A 19075-nucleotide genomic window follows, 5' to 3' on the forward strand; every position below is an offset into this window, starting at 1 on the left:
AATGAAGAAAAAGTGTGTCAAAGCAGCATTAGTTATAAATGACAATGAACGTATGGGATGTCTTCCTGTAATAATTTACATCTATCATTTTTTCCTGATGCTTCGCTGGCCACGTGATGGATGGGATCAGCAGTGTTAACTCTTTAGAAACAGAGTTCTAGCACAGAATTTTCTTCCACATGCTCCTTCCCTTGGAGAAGAAAAAGACATGTGATGAATTGTGAATTACAGGTTTTGCTTTGAGAAAGTGACTGTGAAAGAACTTATGCCTCTTGGGGCCCGGAGAGATAGCACAGCCAGTAGGGCGTTTGTCTAGTACGCAGCCAACCCAGTATGAACAGTGGTTCAAATCCCGGCATCCCATATGGTCCCCTGAGCCTGCTAGGAGCGATTTCTGAGCACAGAGCCAGAAGTAACCCCTGAGTGCCACCGGGTGTGAACCAAAACCAAAACCAAAACCAAAAAAGGAACTTATGCCTTTGGATTCAGTGAAAAAATAAATGCTCATTACATTGCTTTCAGCTAAAATGAGTTTAAAAAGTTGAACTGAAACTAGAGATTTCAGTAGTTAGAGGAAAATTGTGTGAAGGAGAGGCATGTTAGGTAGGTCACTGCAACAGTGGGACAAAAGAGGAAATTTTACTAATGGGTGTGTGTATTTGTTTAAGAACAAGTCGAAATAATATGTACAATCAAGATGTTCTCTTTATAAAGATGAGTATATGTTCTTTTCAATCGCTGTCTTAACATGTAATTATCTCTTGATGACTTTATAAGTAGAGACACATACCTGAATTTGACTACTTGCCCATTTATTTTTGGAGTCTCACTAAATTGAACATTTATATCACATGGCTAAGAAACTGCTTTCTAAGCAGATTATTAGAAAATCTGAAGTAGCTTTTATGTACAAGTTGGCATTTGATCCTTGGGTTTTCTTTGCTTTGCCTTTTTTGATTCATAAAACCTTAATTCTGAGAGTCTCAGCCAGGGGACCCTTCTTATGGGACAGGAGAAGGAGAGCATTCCCCCACCCCCAGTGAATATTATCAGCACGGAGCAGCCAGTTTTCAAAGACCATGACAAAAAGGCACCTAGGTATTATGTCATCTCCCATCCATCACTCCAGATGTCAGCCTTTCAATAATTCCAATTGACATTCTTGACAGGCTGGTGCATATTAAAGGGTCTATTTGTTTCTAGAAATTGAATATAGGCAGTCTATAGCCCTTTGTTTCAAAAGGTTTTCTTCTATGTCTTTTCATTTCTTTCTTGTTCTCTCTTTTTTTTTTGGGGGGGGGGGGGAGGGTTATTTAATTGAAATACATGCCGAGTTTGCAGCCTGCAAAGATCAGAGCTGTTTTCGTCCAGCAGTGGTAACTATGCATTAAACATTTTGATTTGTTTGAGCTTGAAGTTTAGTCCTTTTTTGCCATTTGCTTCATGGAGTTTGTGTATATTTACAGCCTCTGCATTTAATGGCCACATGCCTTATTTTCACAGATGGCCAGTGGAAGACTTTTTCTTTCTCTTAGTGTAGCCTGCTTTCAGCTTTGCTACATTTGTCACAGTGCCACTACTTGCAGCTAGCAAGTGCCCACGCTTGGTGGGGAGCAATTATGGTGTGAGTTTTTAAGGAGCTTTTTAAAGGTTTTTTTTTTTTTTTTAATTTCAGTAAACTTTTTATGGTTTAATTTTCAAGCCTAGAAAAGCTGTGCATGTTTCCAAACAGAGAGTCTTGTGTTCTTTACATCATTCTGGTAGAGGGGCTAGCACAGGATGGTCCAATAAAATGAGACACATAGGGCATGCCAGACTGAGTGTCAGATAGACCCCATGGGCCTCTCTGATGAGTGAAATGGTTTGTTCAGTGATGGGCATGAGAATATGCTCACAAAATTATTCCTGAGAAACAAGTGTGAAAAGAGTGTAGGAAATGCACTAGAATTTCTTTCAGCAAATTTGGGGATACATATCAAAGATTCAGAGAAATACATCATAAAACCTAAGCAACTGCCGTGCTGGGTGGCAGGATTTTCATTTTGCACATATGTCCCACACTCTACTGAGTTTTCTAAATTTTCTTTACTGATGTAAGAATCACGTTGGTATAGGTACAGGGGTCTCAAACTCAATTTACCTGGGGGCCGCAGGAGGCAAAGTCGGGGTGATCCTTGAGTGCAAAGTCAGTAGTAAGCCTTGAACATTGGGGGGTGTGACCCAAACAACTAAAACAAAACAAAACAAAAAAAGATTCCTCTAGGGCAGGGCTACAAAATGTTGTACAAAGGGCCATTTGCGGCCTGCGGGCCACGAGTTTGAGACCCCTGGTATAGGAATTCTAATGGTCAATTCATTTTCACACCAAAGACTTCCAGTTCCTTTCCTAAGGAACCAGCTAAAGGGGTTGAATGAAGGATTGCAGGAGCTTGCTGAGTTGGTTGTAGTGAGGGCACTGACCATAATTTTACTGTGACAGGGGGACACTTTGCCAAGTGTCATATAGTAATGAGCAAAGAAAAGGCATTTTGTGACTCTTTATCCACTTATATTAGATAGAAATAAGATTTGAATTCATAGAAAGTGTTTTCCTTCTGAACCAGTCTATCTTCTGCTTCATAATACTTCAGAAAATCTGAGCTACCAGTAATTTTAGTTTGATCAAATTGCCTGAGAAAATCTTAGAAGAAATTATGCTAGAATTAGTCTTTAAGAAGCATAACATGGAGCTGGTTACTAGTTTTTGTACCAAGAAATTTGCTCAAAATAAAAATTGCCCATGAAACAGAATGGTGGGATTCTAATTCAGAATTTTTTCCCTCTCAGGGAACCTCCAAGTCTAGAAAGGGGAAATATTGAAATTACATAAGGCTGGTTTTATGATAATTAAACCATAGGACATCTACGAGCTTTTTGATCCCTTCACTCAATTTTTATGGGTTGCTGAATGGAAAAATACTCTCAAGGGAGATAAGATTGCAAAGTTCTAAATGTCTGGGATCTCCTAATCAATAAATTCAAAGTTGAACAGATTTCTCAACTGATATTTTTGGTGGTGTTGGACGAATATGTGTTTGTATAACTGACAAGAGAGTCTTTTGTCGTTTTAGATCATATATGATATGGCTATTTTTGAAAAGTGGCACTCTTACTAGATATGGGCAAAACCGAAAGGCTAAGTAATGAACATATGCCTTCTTTATATTATATTGAAGCTGAAGAAAAAAAAGTCTCCAATAAATAGCCAAGTTGTGATGACATTAGAAATCATCTTTTCTCTTCTCTGGTGGTCTGTGAGGTTCACATAATTAGAGGGTTAACATTCTCTTTTGTTTCTCTCTTCCCGTGTCATTAGTATAGAAGGAGGCCATAAAAAAAAAGTGTAGCCAGAAGGGCTTTCACTGTTACTGAGTCAACATTTGACAGTCACACTCTGTTCTGTCATTTCATGCATGTGCTTTTTATGAGTTTTATAGCTTTGTAAGCTTTATTTCAGGGACGTCCATTATGATAGCTGACCCACAACCCAGCTCTCTCAGTGGATGTGTTCTGGTGGGAACAAAGCTCATCAATTTACACAAATCCCTATTCCAGGGAGCAGTAGAGAACTAGCGACTATGCATGGTTTAGTTTAGGATTGGGTAACTAAGAAAATATCTATCTCCTTTAAAGTAGTTTTCATTGGCTTTGTTTGTTTTGACTTTATTGCATGACACCAACAAAAAAAAGAGGTTCTTGGGGCCGGGCGGTGGCGCTGGAGGTAAGGTGCCTGCCTTACCTGCGCTAGCCTAGGAGACGGACCGCGGTTCGATCCCCCGGCGTCCCATATGGTCCCCCAAGCCAGGAGCGACTTCTGAGCGCATAGCCAGGAGTAACCCCTGAGCGTTACCGGGTGTGGCCCAAAAACCAAAAAAAAAAAAAAAAAAAAAAAAAAAAAAAAAAAAAAAAAAAAAAAAAAGAGGTTCTTTTTGAACCTTTACTAACAGCTCTTTTTTCCATTTTCTATGTAAGTTAAGTTAATGGAATAGGAAAAAGTATCATTTGAAGTACATTTAAGAGAATAAAATGTGGGGCCGGAGAGATAGCATGGAGGTAAGGCGTTTGCCTTTCATGCAGAAGGTCATCAGTTCAAATCCTGTTGTCCCATATGGTCCCCCGTGCCTGCCAGGAGCAATTTCTAAGCCTGGAGTCAGGAATAACCCCTGAGCACTGCCGGGTGTGACCCAAAAACCACAAAAAGGAAAAAAAAGAGAATAAAATGTAATTGTAGGTCATCATGTCTGATCATTAAATAGAAAATAGATAAAATTTATTGGTATGCATGATGGATAAGAATCAGAAGATCTCAATTTTTACTCATCACCAAGATTTTCCTTTAGAGGGTTATAACCATGACAGGGTTCTTAATACCCATATTAACTATATATATATATATATATATATATATATATATATATATATATATATAAAACTTTACCTTTCCAAATATCCCTCTTCATTGATTTCTACCTTATTAAAAACATACCCTTCTTATTTTTCTAATGCTTTTTTTTATTTTTCAAGTGCATTTTCTTCCCATTAATATATTTTGTAGCTTTTTCCATTTTTTTGAGTTATACTAGGGCTTACATTTTTTAACTCACCATCTCTTTTCACTTCCAAATTTTATATTGTACCAGATATATAAATGTACAATATAATATAAAAGTGCATATCAAACATTTGATAGCTGTGTCCCATGCAAACCATAAGCTTACTATTTTTTATTCTACAGGTCACTGGACAAGCCACAAAATTTAGGATCAGAATTTAAGAACTATGTTCCCTAAGTAAATAGTAATATCTTAATAGTTCATCTTAATATCTTAATAGATATTTAGGATTAAATTTAATTTGATCATTAAAACTCTCAGGTCTAAAACTAAATCTTTGCCTATAGATAATATAGAGTTAATTTGGATAGTTCTCCAAGTAGTATAGGATTATAAGTGTTTTCAAGTAAAAATTAATTTTTTTATTGAACTCTTACCTGTAATCTAAGCAAGTCTATAGAATTGTATAAGTCAAATAGGACCCATCTTTCTACAGGAAATCTTAATTATCATCCCTTTCTAGTGTTTGCTGGGAATAACTCATACATGTTATTTTGAATAGTCCTTAGTAAAAGTTCCTCAAGACTGTTTCATCTTGAATAATTAGAAATAATTAATCTGTTTATGCTCTCTCCTCTGAGATTACTCTGGGTTCAGAATTTTGGCAAATAGTTGATTAAATGTGTTTTAATTTAATTTTTACATTGTTTTCAATAGAAAAATGATTGAGGAAATGATTAAACTTTGTCAGCTTAAGATCAGCATTGAGAGAGTATTGTAAGTGTTACACTGTACTTACAAGCCAGAATATAGATCTTAAAATAAGGGTATAGAACACTTTTTTCCTATAAAAAACATGACTAATGCAACTTTAATCAGAGCCAGTTGGAATTAAATACAAGTATAACTAAAGACTCACTTGTGCCCATCAACATTTATTTCTTTCGAACTAAATTCCATTTCCATGGTATTTAAATTTTTTCAATATCTTCTCATTTACCTTCTGCTGATAACCACTGCCCTCTTTCTGTTTCAACTGCCTGTGCTTAGAAATGATTAATCTAGAGAGAATCTTACCTTTGAGTAATATTTGCAGATTAAAAATAAAAGCTTTTAGAAAGGAAAATAATCATAAAAACAAAATCGTAGACAGTTGAGTTTTAGACATGATAGTTCATAATCATTTTTGACTTGGACATTTTGAAAGCAGGGGGCAGACAAAGCCAAAGTTGTTATGAAGTAGGAGCAACATGAGAGAAGTTTCACCTTTGTGCCAGCATTTGTGATTCTTAACATTTGATTCATTCTTTCTCCTCCCATATGCCTAATTAGATTGAATTTAAACTTGCAAGCACTGTTACTAAATCGAGCTCATTCTTTTAGTGGTTCAGCATTATCTAGACTGATGTCCATATGCAGATTTATATCTCTCCATGCTACATGATTGATTTTCACATGAAGTTATTTACCATAAAAGAACTATATTTTATATATCACATATTTATTACATGTGCACTTGGGGTTTTGTCTCCTTATCTCAATTTTATATTTTTGAACCTGTCATCAGGAAAGTCACTGAAATGTGTCAATGTTTGCCATTTTGATTTACATCCTATTGTAAGTTGTATTCATTAAAGACACATATCCTGTTACTATTTCCTCCAGTCACTTCACTATTTTCCTGTTCATAGTTCTAAGAATTAGCTTTAATGACTTTGCAAAAACAGTCACAAAAATAATACCATGTTTTCTTGTCATCTCCCCCACCGCATGACTTCTTCTTCAGAAGTATCAAAAACTTTAGGGTTAACCATTTGAATCAGATTCTCATACTTTAAACTTTAAAAATAGATAATTTGGGGCTGGAGAGATAGCATGGAGGTAAGGCGTTTGCCTTTCATGCAGAAGGATGGTAGTTCGAAACCCGGCATCCCATATGGTCCCTAGAGCCTGCCAGAAGCAATTTCTGAGCGTGGAGCCAGGAGTGACCCCTGAGTGCTGCCAGTTGTGATCCAAAAACCAAAAACAACCCCCCCCCAAAAAAAAAACAAAAAAAAATAGATAATTTGAGGTTACTTATTGTGAAAGTTGGCTGTGACTACTATGCTTGTCATCTACAAATTTTAACCTCTTGGTAAGATAGCATAGGATCTATACATCTATCCTCAGTAAACTAAGCATCATTTGACATTTCATTCTTTTCCTACTTGAACTCTTTTCTTGAAAGACATTACTTCAAAATGACAAACTAAAAAAGGGACAAACTCTCTAGGAAGTGTGTTGCATTATCTTCCCATATGCTGTTAAATCAAAACTCAAGAGGCAATCCAATACATTCGCCAAAGACACTAAAGTCGCCATTGACCTGGAACTCTCAGATCATGTTGATGGAGTTTGTTTCTAAATGTAACTCTCTTCCATTTTAACAGTTGTGCTTCTTTATAAAGTCTGCCAAACTACTGTTCTTGGTAATCTTAAGCTTAGCTGGTTATAAACAGCAGACTTAGCCAAAGCTTCAAAACATTTAAAGCATCTGAAAGAATCAAGTTCACATATAAAACAAATGCATCGAGCTCTACATGTTTACATATGTCATTTATTTTTACTTTATTTCTATAAAATCCTACAGAAAAATTTGATAAAAATGGTTTTACTTCTAGTTTCCTGCTATATTTTATATCAATTGACAATTAAAATATTGCAATGTCATTACCTTGTACAGAGATTCTGGTGACAGGGGTTCTTAGACTATTTAATTAAAGAGTTTTTGGAATCTAGTATGTAGATTTGTACTACTGTCAGATATTTGTGAAAGTAAAAATTAATTATATTATTGATTTTAATAGCCTATTGTTCTTAGTGAGAATAACAGTGGTTGAATTATTTTTTCTCTGAACACTTTATTGTGTTCTGACTGTTCCACAGTGTGTGTGGTATATGTGTGTGTTTCATGACTGTGTTCTAAGGAAATTCGGTGAATGACTACAAAGAAATTTGGAAATTTATAATATAAATAGATGTTTTCTTAAAACTTTTTGGGGGTCCAAAGAGGTTTAAAAGTCTCAGAACAATGATGCTGCTGCTAAAGAAAGTTGTGTACCTTTCATTGTAAGTTTTTTTTTCTATTCTTCAATTCGCCCAATTATATAATTTGAAAGTAGACTAATGTCACAAGTGATTTGTTAGACGTTATGTTTTTCTTTAAAATAATTAAGTGTACTGTGTTCTCCATGACTTAAAATCATGAACTGAATGCTTTAAAATGACTTGATGCCTTTGCAGATCTAATTTTGGTATATTTGTATCTCAAATAATTCGCCAACTCAATATTTTGGCTTAGCAATCCAAATCAAGTTGTGGTCCAAGTGGCAGACACTCACGTTGAATGTACAGAGACTTGACAAGCAATTAGCAATGAATATTTAAACATCTTCATTACCCTTGCATGAGGAATGCAGATGGCATTTAGGGAGATAGAGACCAGAGGGCACTACTATGAATTTATGCTTCCATCCTATCATTTCATCACCTGACGGTTGGGAGACTTTCTCTGGGCTCAATGCCACTTCTATACATCTACTTTCTAGCTAAAAATAAAATAGGCATTCCAAATGTTGTAAAAATGGTCGCTTCCATGAAATTTCTATGTACATTTTATGGTCTGAGAAGGTTGTCTGCAAGGACCTCAGTAAATCTTCTCTAGATGTAGCAAATTCAAATGTCAGACCTATGGAGGGACTCTGAAAATCGCAATCTCTTCCAAAAATTATGTTGATCTTGATTCACCTACCTCAGCTTAATGTGTTGAATGAGTTAAGGTTAACCTAACAGCATCCTTTCCTGTCCAGAAGATAATATAGTAGGCATTGCTCAGGGGGGGAAAGTATTTTTGAAGTCTAACTTCCAAATTAACCTCTCTTTTATTTTATTTACTAGGAAAAAACAACACTGGAGAGTCTGACTCAGCAACTGGCAATTAAGCAGAATGAAGAAGGAAAATTTAGCCATGCCATGATGGATTTCAATATGAGTGGTGATTCTGATGGTCTGTGAAAACTGTTCATCTGTCTTCAAATAGTGTGCAAAAATATCTATTCCATGTCATTTAAACTACTGAAAAATATACATGACAGCCACTGTATAGACTTCATCATTAAAAAGGAGCACACATGTATTGAGCATTTGCCCTGTTGCCCACACTCTGATGAGATCTCCAAGTGAATCATATTCTTTAATTCCTGGGAGATCAGTGCTGTGACATTTAGAGAGTAGCCTTTAGGAATTTAAATACTTTCATCCATGGACCTGGGCTTGAAAGTGCTAGAGCAGTTTCCAAATCAAATATTTTTGATCACCATCTACTATATCTTTTATCCCTCTGATAATTATAACTGTGAGAATCTATTTCTAAATGTATATATTTATCATCTCACTTAAAGGATCTTCTTTGTCAAACCCTGACCAAAATACATAGCATAGGATAATTTCTCATACTTTTCCTCATTTATTCCCCAGTATAGTCATGTGATCTGCTGTTTATGTGCAGTAACCAGCTCAGAACTATAGCTGTGAAGTGTCCCAGTCTTCCTTGCACATCTGGATGCTCTACACATCCACAGTGGCAATACTGAGACTCTCATTTTAATAGCACAGCAAAGAAGGAAAATAAGTGTGCTGTTCTTCCACTGAGCCTCAATGGTCTCAGGTGACATGCACATATGAATGCTATACTTTGCTACTCCTTTAGAAGTTCTTTGCCTATCGAACCAACTGCATGGGGACCAACTAGTGAGAAACATACGCTAGAGGGGAATTTTTTTAATTCCCTAGATAAGTAACTGTTTAAAAAATGTCTTGGTCCAATTCATCTTTCAAGTTCTCTTCTGCATTAGCCATTGTTGAGCACTTGACCATATAATTTTGTCAAATTCTATTTATTTGTATATTTCAAGAATAGTGTCTGTGGTCCCAGGTGTCAAAATATGTGCTTCTGTTTTCTACTTTACATGAATAAAATAAACTTGATCTAAGTGCATTTTAAAAGCTTGTTTAGCTTTGATGAAGTTGCATAATGTTCATTTTATTGCTTGCATTGCTGTAGGTGTAAGAACATGAAAAGACAGATGTGCAAATGATCATTTGTTAGTTACAAGCCCATTTTAGAAAGATGTTGCTATATATTAGCACATTTTTGTCAATAAAAGAAGACAATTATGGGTAATAACACATTTCATAAACTTTAAGTTGTATTAGCATGATAAAATATACTCATGGTAATTAGCATTAAAACATCACAACTTTTTTTGCTGTTATGTGTTAAATTCTGTCATGCTTGTATGCAAAACATTTCTAATCTTTATCAAACCAAAAATATATAAATGAAATTCACCAACAGATATCTTGTTTGCTACCCTTGAGTTCTTTTAGTCTAAGCAATTTGAGCTGATTTCTATTCCTTCAAATTAAGAATATAAAGGAAGGAGTACTACAATGGAAAAAAATCGTGTCTTTTTTTTTAATAACAAGTTCAAGAGAACCCTGAAGATACTTTTAAAATTTCACATACATACTTACAGAATACATCATTTCTATCTTTTGTACTGAATATCTTGGAAAATTTAATGATAGAGTTTAGTGTTTTCTTTTTTATTTTTACTTTTCTGTACAAACTCATTACTCTGAAAGCTGGTTAATCCAACACAGCCATCCTACAAAGTCATCTAAAGCCCAGAGGAGAAGCGATAGCTTCCAAATATTCTAGGGTGACCGGTTGTGTTTTATTATAAGTCTGGCTAATTGAAATGTAACTACCAATGGGTCTCATTGGACATATATATTCAGGGAAATTAATGCATTATTTTTTACTTTAAATTTATGGCTTATATGTCATAAGAAGTGATAATAATGTAACCTTTCATATGTTCTTTTCAAGTATCCATTGGATGTTAGACTGGCATTGTTTCATCACCATATTGCATGCATTTATTAGCACCTAACTTCAAAGAAAAGACAAAAACATTCATATATATTTTAATGTCAGAATTTCAGCTGGCAGTGCTGTATTATTTTATTTGCATAACCCCAGAGAGCAGAAAAGTGTATAATCTCCATTCTGTCTAACATATTTCTGCCTCACACTTTTCTGAACTTAATTCTGCAGGGTGCAGGCGCACTTGCTCTTCTGATCCAGCTATTCCACATTTTACATAATTTGTACATTCCTTTAAAATGTAAATGGTAAAACAGTCCACTTACATGAAAGATGTATTAGAAATGGTTTAAAAACACAAATATAAATTTGCCATCACAAGTCTTCTCACCAAAATTTCATACACATGCATCTGTCTTGAGAACTACAAGTACATCATCAGACGCACTTTTTCTTTTCAGATATTTTAATAATATACAAAACAGGAAAAGATGTGCCAAGAGTGTCAGCACTAATGTGAATCAATGTTCTTTATTTTTAGGAAGTGCTGGAGTCTCAGAATCAAGAATTTACAGAGAATCCAGGGGGCGTGGTAGCAATGAACCCCATATAAAGCGCCCAATGAATGCATTCATGGTATGGGCTAAAGATGAAAGAAGAAAAATTCTTCAAGCCTTTCCTGATATGCACAATTCCAACATCAGCAAAATATTGGGTAAGAAAAACACTGAGAATCAAGGAACAAATGAAATAATTGTGTTTTTTTGTTGTTGTTATTAAAAAAACAGTCTGGATTCAGAAGACAGGGAGATTGATAATCTGCAAAATACAAGTAACTTCATCACTCCTTTTATATTTCTGATGATTGTTTTGCATTTGTCAGGAAAATATGCCCAAATTCTAGAGCTATTTGAATGTGTGGCATTATACTAACTGCCATAATATCTTCTTGGTAGAAATCTAAAAGCAGGGCCTAGGAGATTCTAGAGTAGGTAAGGTGCTTGTCTTACATGATACCAATCCATGTTTTATACATATCATATTTACACATATGTCAGCACATACATATGTGTCCCGCAACACTGTCAGGTGGCATCACTGAGTACATAGCCAAGAATCAGCATTGAGCACTTCTGGGTATGGGCCTCATCAAGGAAAACATCTAGAAACATTATGATAGTTTGACTAGTGAAAGAATTCTTTCACAATAGCTACTCAGTATTGATACTGGCATATCCTTTACCTTTAAAAACCATACATAAATCTCCTTGGTGGTGTAAGTGATGAGGCTTGCTCTGGGATTACAATGAAAATTGATTTAGATTATGAGGATGTAAGGATATGTAGTATGGGTACACATCATTTATCTTCAAATTTTAATTTTTAAAACAACTTATTAATTTGACATTGTTTTACAGTACAAAGTTTTGGGACTATGTTCTTAGAGAACAAACTCTTTTGGATATGTTATTTCTCTGTTCTGTCAACTTCTAGATAGATGTTAGGTAAATAGGGAGATATAGTAGGCCATTTCACCCTTGAATTTTCTTCCTTCTTTCCCTTTTATAGTCAGAGTTCAAGGATTGGATTTGGTTTCTTTCCTTGATATAAAGAGACAAGTCACTTTCCATCTCATGATGTTGATCAACTAGTACTGATTTGATCCTTAGCCTCCTGACTGAGTTAGGATCCCCCTGCAAAATTTCATGTTATGGCAAAAGCAAAGATTTCTTCTCACCAGTGATGTATGAGATTTGTGGTTTCTCAAGATGCTTGCCAGCATTTGTTTCTGGACTTTGTCATAGAGATCACTCTCTAATGGTGTGGGATGATATATCATGATTATTTTCATTGTATTTCACATATAAAAATGATGATGAGTCAGGTGTTTTTATGTTCTTGTTGGCCATTTCTCTGTCTTTGGAGAAGTGTCTGAAAACTTCTGCCCGTTTTTATTGGATTATTTATTTTTTAGTCATTGTGGTTAAGTTTTATGATTTACTTAGATGTCTTGGGTATTAGCTTCTGGCTGGATATATGAGATTTATATATTTTCCTCAATTCTATAATATGTATTCTAATTATAATGTAGCTGCAAAAGATTTTTAGTTTGATGCCACTTTGTTTTAAAATTGACTTTTGGGGGTCGGGCGGTGGTGCTAGAGGTAAGGTGCCTGCCTTGCCTGCGCTAGCCTTGGACGGACCGCGGTTCGATCCCCCGGTGTCCCATATGGTCCCCCAAGCCAGGAGCAACTTCTGAGCGCACAGCCAGGAGTAACCCCTGAGCGTTACCGGGTGTGGCCCAAAAACCAAAAAAAAAAAATTGACTTTTGAATCCTCAACCAATATATTGACGTGTTTTGTGTTTTATTTTTATAGCATAGTAATAAGTCATATACAAGATATTCATACACTTGAATTAATTTTACAATATTGTGAAATAATGGTTCATTTTTATGTGGAGATTAAATTTTCTTAATATCATTTATCAAAGAGGCTTTACTTTCTACACTGTATAATCTTGGCTTTTCCATTATATAACATACATAAGAGTTTTCTAGAATACAGATGTTACATAATATTTTCTTACTTTTTATACACATTAAATATTTTTCTGGAATCTCAGTTCTATTCTGTTGTTCTAATACATTGTTGTTATTCCAGTACCACAGTGGTTTGATTAGTATAGCTATTTCGATTGCTGTATTCGATTTTTTTTTTTTTGTGGTTTTTGGGTCACACCCGGCAGTGCTCAGGGGTTACTCCTGGCTCCATGCTCAGAAATTGCTCCTGGCAGGCACAGGGGACCATATGGGACGCTGGGATTCGAACCGATGACCTCTTGCATGAAAGGCAAACGCTTTACCTCCATGCTATCTCTCCAGCCCCCTGTATTCGATTTTGATTTTTAACTTTTTGCCTTTTTTTCTATTCTAGTGCCATATTGGAATTTAGTTCTATAACTGGACTAATTATTCCATACTGTTTTGGTTACTATATAGCTCTATAGACTGCAGACAAGGAACATTTTGCATCTCCTTTTTTTCTCAGAAATGCTTTTGGTATTTGTGATTTTATATACATCTCAATGGTGTTCTATTTTCTTTAAGAATGTTGGAATTTTTACAGTTATTATATTGAATTATTTTATTGCTTGGGTAGAATTCTAATATTTTTAATTTTGCTGAGGGCGAACATCTTAAATGAGGAATACTTTTAATGCTTTTGCTGTTGGATTTGATGTTAGCTGTTGTTTGACATATGGATTTTATAAGGTTGATATATATTCCTTCAATCCCTATTTTGGGGGGAATATTTAGCATAAATGGATGCATATCCTTATCACATGGCTTCTCTACATCTGATTACATAATAATAAAATTTTTGGTTTTTTCTCTTGTTTTGTTAATATACTTCAATAATTGATAATCATGTTAAGTCCATCTTTGCATTCCTGGAATAAGTCCTACTTGGTTTTCATGTATAATGTGTGGTGAAATTAATTTAAAAATATTTTCTGAGATATTTGCATCTATGTTCTATATAGAATATTGATCTATATTGCTTCAGGGATTCATATATTGGGAATGGGAAATGAGAGAGAGAAACAGAGAGAGAGAAAGGAGAGAAGAAAAATATGTTCTAAATGTCCTTGTGTGCTTTACACAATGTTGGGTAGGATGATATTTATCTCATAAAATGTGTTTGTAAGTTATTTTCTTCAGTATTTTGAGTGTGAGAAAGTACTTACTAGTTTTTGTTTGTTTGTTTGTTTGTTTGGGGACACACCCGGTTGCACTCAGGGGTTTACTCCTGGCTCTGCACTAAAATATCACTCCTGGCAGGCTCTGGGGACTATATAGGATTTGGGGGATCAAACCTGGGTCTGTCCCTGTTCAGCTGTGTGCAAGGCAAATGCCCTTACCACTATGGTATTGTTCCAGCCCCCATATAAGATTATCTGGCATATATTTTTGAATTCACTAATGATGCATTCTGGGCTTTTGTTTAAGGAGTTTTATTTGTTTAAATCTCCTTACCTGTAAATGGTCTTATTGCCTTATAGTTCATCCCAATTCAAATTTCTAAAGTTATATAATTCTCAGTAGTTGTCAAGTCGCTTTCAAGATTATTTTGGTTTTTGGTATGCAAATCATAGTAGCCTCTTAATTTCTTTTGTATATCTATGATGTCTTTTGTAACTCTCCCCTTTTATTTCTAATTGTATGTTTATTGCAAGTTGATCTTACATACATATGCATGTGCATACATATACACATTTATATTCTTTTCTTCACAATTCTAGCTAAGAGTTTTCCAATATTGTTTATCTTTTTTAAAAACTAACTTTCTTGGTTTCACTGATCTTTTGTATTATCTTTCTTTTAAGTTACCTTATTTAAAATGTTATGTTTTTATTTTATTTTTGTTTGTTTGTTGTTTCTTTTGGGGGGGTCACATCTGGCAGCACACAGGGGCCACTCCTGGCTCTGTGCTAAAAAATCGCTCCTGGCAGGCATGGGGGACCATATGGGATGCCGGGATTTGAACCACCATTGGTCCTGGGTTGGCCGCTTGCAAGGCAAATGCCCCACCGCTGTGCTATCTCTCTGATCCCAAAATGTTATCTTTTTTCATGTATTTCCACTCTATTTTTGATGCTTTATTTGCTTGTATTTTCCATTTCATTTGCTGTGACTTTTCTAGTGCTAATAATCACAAGGTTAAATTCTTGGATCTTTTTTTTTTTTTTTTTTTTTTTGCCTTCATATAAGTCTTCATTACTATAAATGTACTTTCCTCTCAGTACTGCATCTCATACATTCTGGTAGTGCCTATCTGCATTTTTTGTTTATTTCATGATTTAATTTTTTTTTGCATTTTTTATTGAACCAGTAGTTATTCAGCAGCATACTGCTTACTTTCCATATATTTGAATATTTTCCAGCTTTATTTTTAGTTTATTTCTAGATTTGTAATTATTATGACAAGAAAAAAGTGCTATGATTTCAGCCTTCATTGATTTATTGACACTTATATTTTGTCCTAGCATATGGTCTACCCTTGAGAGATGTGAATTTGAAAAGATGTCTACTCCACTTTTGTGAGGGTAGAATGCTGAATAAATGTAAATGAAGCCTATCTGGTATAATTTCTCACTCAGGACTAGTTATTTTGCTTCGATGATTTTCTATTAGGTTGATCTGTCCACAAGTTAGAGCAGATATTCAGATCCCCTACATTATCGTGTTGATATCAGATTTTTTTCCCTAGGTCTATTAATTGCTTAAAATACACTGATGTTCATTTGGTACATTGATATCAAGAGTGATAAGTCTTCTTACTGAACTAATTCCTAATGCACTTTATGTTTATCCCTCTCATTAAATTGATTTTTATCTTGAAGTCCATCTAAGTATAGCAGCTTCAACATTTCTAAGGTCATCATTTGCATGTAGGATTCTTTGTTTATCATTTACTTTGAGCCTGTGGTTATATTTGGAGCTTCAGCAGATATTCAAGAAAGAGTGATTTTTATCAATATTCTGACTAGGAGGTATGTTTTGATTTGTGAGTTCAGATTATTAAAATTCAATAAAATTACTTGTACAAAATAATTTATTGCTATTTTCCATAAAGATTACAGATCCTTTGTCTTCTATCATTTGTTACTTTTCTTTTTTCTATTGTACTTTGATAAATCTCTTACGTGATTTTTAGTTCCATTTTGTCTTGTCATTTGTTTCTTGTAAATGTTTTTATGAAGATACCATGAGAAGGGCCAGAGCTATTGCACTGTGATAGGGTGATTGATTGCCTTGCACACGGCTTCCCAGGACAAACCTGAGTTCAATCCCTGGTGTCCCATATGTTCTCCCAAGTCAATGGGTGTGGTCCAAAAACAACAACAACAACAAAAAGTTGTCATTTATTTCAAATTGAAAGTAAGTTAATCTCAAGTTCATTTTTTTATTAACTCTTCAGTCACTTCAGATTGTGTTTATTGGTGTGTTCCTGTATTCAGGGTCCTTTTAATTTTAAAAAGTGCTTCTTACATGAATCATTTACTAGAAATGAATTGTTTTCATCTGTGTTTTTATCTTTTTTTTTTTTTTTTTTTTTGGGTTTTTGGGCCACACCCGGTGACACTCAGGGGTTACTCCTGGCTATGCGCTCAGAAGTTGCTCCTGGCTTGGGGGACCATATGGGACGCCGGGGGATCGAACCGCGGTCCATCCTAGGCTAGCGCAGGCAAGGCAGGCACCTTACCTCTAGCGCCACCGCCCGGCCCCGTGTTTTTATCTTTAAAGCGTTTTTATTTCCCCTTCATATCTGAAGGATAACTTCTCTAGGTAGAATATTCTTGGTTGGAGCTATTTTCTGTTTAGTTATATAGGACATGTCACTCTCATCTGTCTATAAAGTTTCTGCTGATGATCCAATGATAGTCTTGTGTAGATTCCCTTATATTTTACAGATTCTATCTTTAGTTTTTGTCATTTTTTAAATTATAATAGAGAAACTTGGCATGTGTTTGTCTGGGATTATTTTGTTTGAAACTTTGAGATTATCTGAACATGAGTATCTTTTTTCCCTATTTGATGAAGTTTTCAACTATGATTTCTTTTTTTTTTTAATTTTTATTTTGATCATAGTGGTTTACATAGTGTTGACAATAATATTTTAGGTACATATTTACATAAAATCAGGGGGGATTCCCATCACCAAATTGTCCTCCCTACACCTCCGTTTCTGTCCTACCTCCCATTTCCTCTTCCCTCACCCCAGGTCGGCTAGAATATGTGGTCCCCTCTGTATCTAACCCACAACTTAGTAGTCTTGCACCTGTTTGGTCTTGATGCCTCCCTTAGTTCCCCCTCTAACTGGAGGCAGGACTAGCTAGTTCGAGTTGCGTGGTTTTGTTTGAAAAAGAGAAAAGTAATAAACTGGGGTAAGGGTCTAATACACCGAAACTGGGCAGAATCCTTCTAGAGGCTCTCATCATCGATTTGAGAGATGGAGAAAAAGAAGGTGAAACACTCCACCAGTACCAAAAGAAGTGTCAAATATCCAGTGAGGGCTCGAGCTATAGCGATAAGCACCACAAAAAAAAAAAAAAAAACAACAGGCAAACAAACAAACAAAAAAAGCAAAACAAACAAAAACAAACAAACAAAAAAAACACGCCATGGTCTTGACAGTATGCTCCAAGGACGGAGAAACCCCATATCTCTTAGGCCAAGTGAATTCCTTTTCGAATGACCCCAATATTTACTGTGCCAGGGCAGGAGGGAAAAAACAAAAATACAAAAAGCACAAAACCTTGGTTATTATCTATATATTTTTTACCTCCATTTATTATTGTTATTATTATTTTTATTTACCTATCTATTTTGGTCGATTTCTCTGTTTGGGAGTGAGTATTGAAATTGTCCCCAATCATACTTATATTTTCTCTTCCTTTCTTTTCTTTCGTTATGTGCTATGCCATGTTTCTCAACTATGATTTCTTTTTTTTTTTTTTTTTTTTTTTTTGTTTTTTTTTGGGTCACACCTGGCAGTGCTCAGGGGTTATTCCTGGCTCCAGGCTCAGAAATTGCTCCTGGCAGGCACAGGGGACCATATGGGGCGCCGGGATTCGAACCGATGACCTCCTGCATGAAAGGCAAACGCCTTACCTCCATGCTATCTCTCTGGCCCCACAACTATGATTTCTTTAAGCATGATTTCCACATCTTTTTTCTTCTACCTTTAGAAATATTTAAGTGATGGTATTCCTTTCGATGGTCCATAAATACCTTGATTGTTTAAAATATTTTCTTTTTGTTTACCACTTCTTTTGGATGTAGTGCTACCCAAGTCCCTATCTTCCTGCTTTCTGACACAGCCCTTGACCTTATGAAGTGTACTACTAAATTTTTTCTACTTTTCAGTTCAAAATTTTCTTTAGTTCTAGAGTTTCTATTTGGAATATTTTCATATTTTCTCTGCCCTTATTATTTATTATATTTATATTATTATATAATATAATTAAATATATTGATATACACTATATATTAATATATAATATAATTATATATAATATTATATTTCCATTTTGTTTAATATCCATGACATTTTATGACTATTGCTTTGAACATCAGTTTATCTTTGTTATTATTTTATTTTGTTTTATTGCATTAGAGATTTTCTTCAGGGTTTCATCTTGATTCATGAATTGGGATGAATTGCTTGCTCATCACATTTTATTTCATACCCAGATGTTTTTTATTAGATAGTAAAAATAATTCTCCTCAGTCCTAATTGCAATAGTCTTACAATATAGTCTTAAAAGAGAAGATTACAGAATATTGGCCTAGAGTGTTGTCCTTATATGCTAGCTTTCTGATGTTGTACATATTCAATAAATCCTCATCACTATCTAGGATAAAGTGCCCACTTATCAATGTGGGTTGGTGGCCTTAGAATGTAATCTGGAGGGTTGGCTGGCAAGATGGAACTTCAGAAGTTCCTGCTTAATCATCTCTATCACAAGCCTCTTTGTGTATAGCAC

General features: G+C 35.0%; 1 protein-coding gene across 1 annotated transcript in view; it reads left to right on the forward strand.

The window, feature by feature from the left end:
- SOX5 (SRY-box transcription factor 5) overlaps positions 1-19075 on the forward strand; it is a 456537-nt gene that overhangs the window by 426964 nt on the left and 10498 nt on the right. Inside the window, exons 12-13 of the mRNA XM_049783803.1 lie at positions 8529-8637; positions 11063-11236. Coding sequence (XP_049639760.1) covers positions 8529-8637; positions 11063-11236 — 283 coding nt within the window. The remainder of the gene's footprint in view (positions 1-8528; positions 8638-11062; positions 11237-19075) is intronic.

This window comes from Suncus etruscus, chromosome 11, assembly GCF_024139225.1.
Source record: "Suncus etruscus isolate mSunEtr1 chromosome 11, mSunEtr1.pri.cur, whole genome shotgun sequence".
Classification (NCBI taxonomy): Eukaryota; Metazoa; Chordata; class Mammalia; order Eulipotyphla; family Soricidae; genus Suncus; species Suncus etruscus.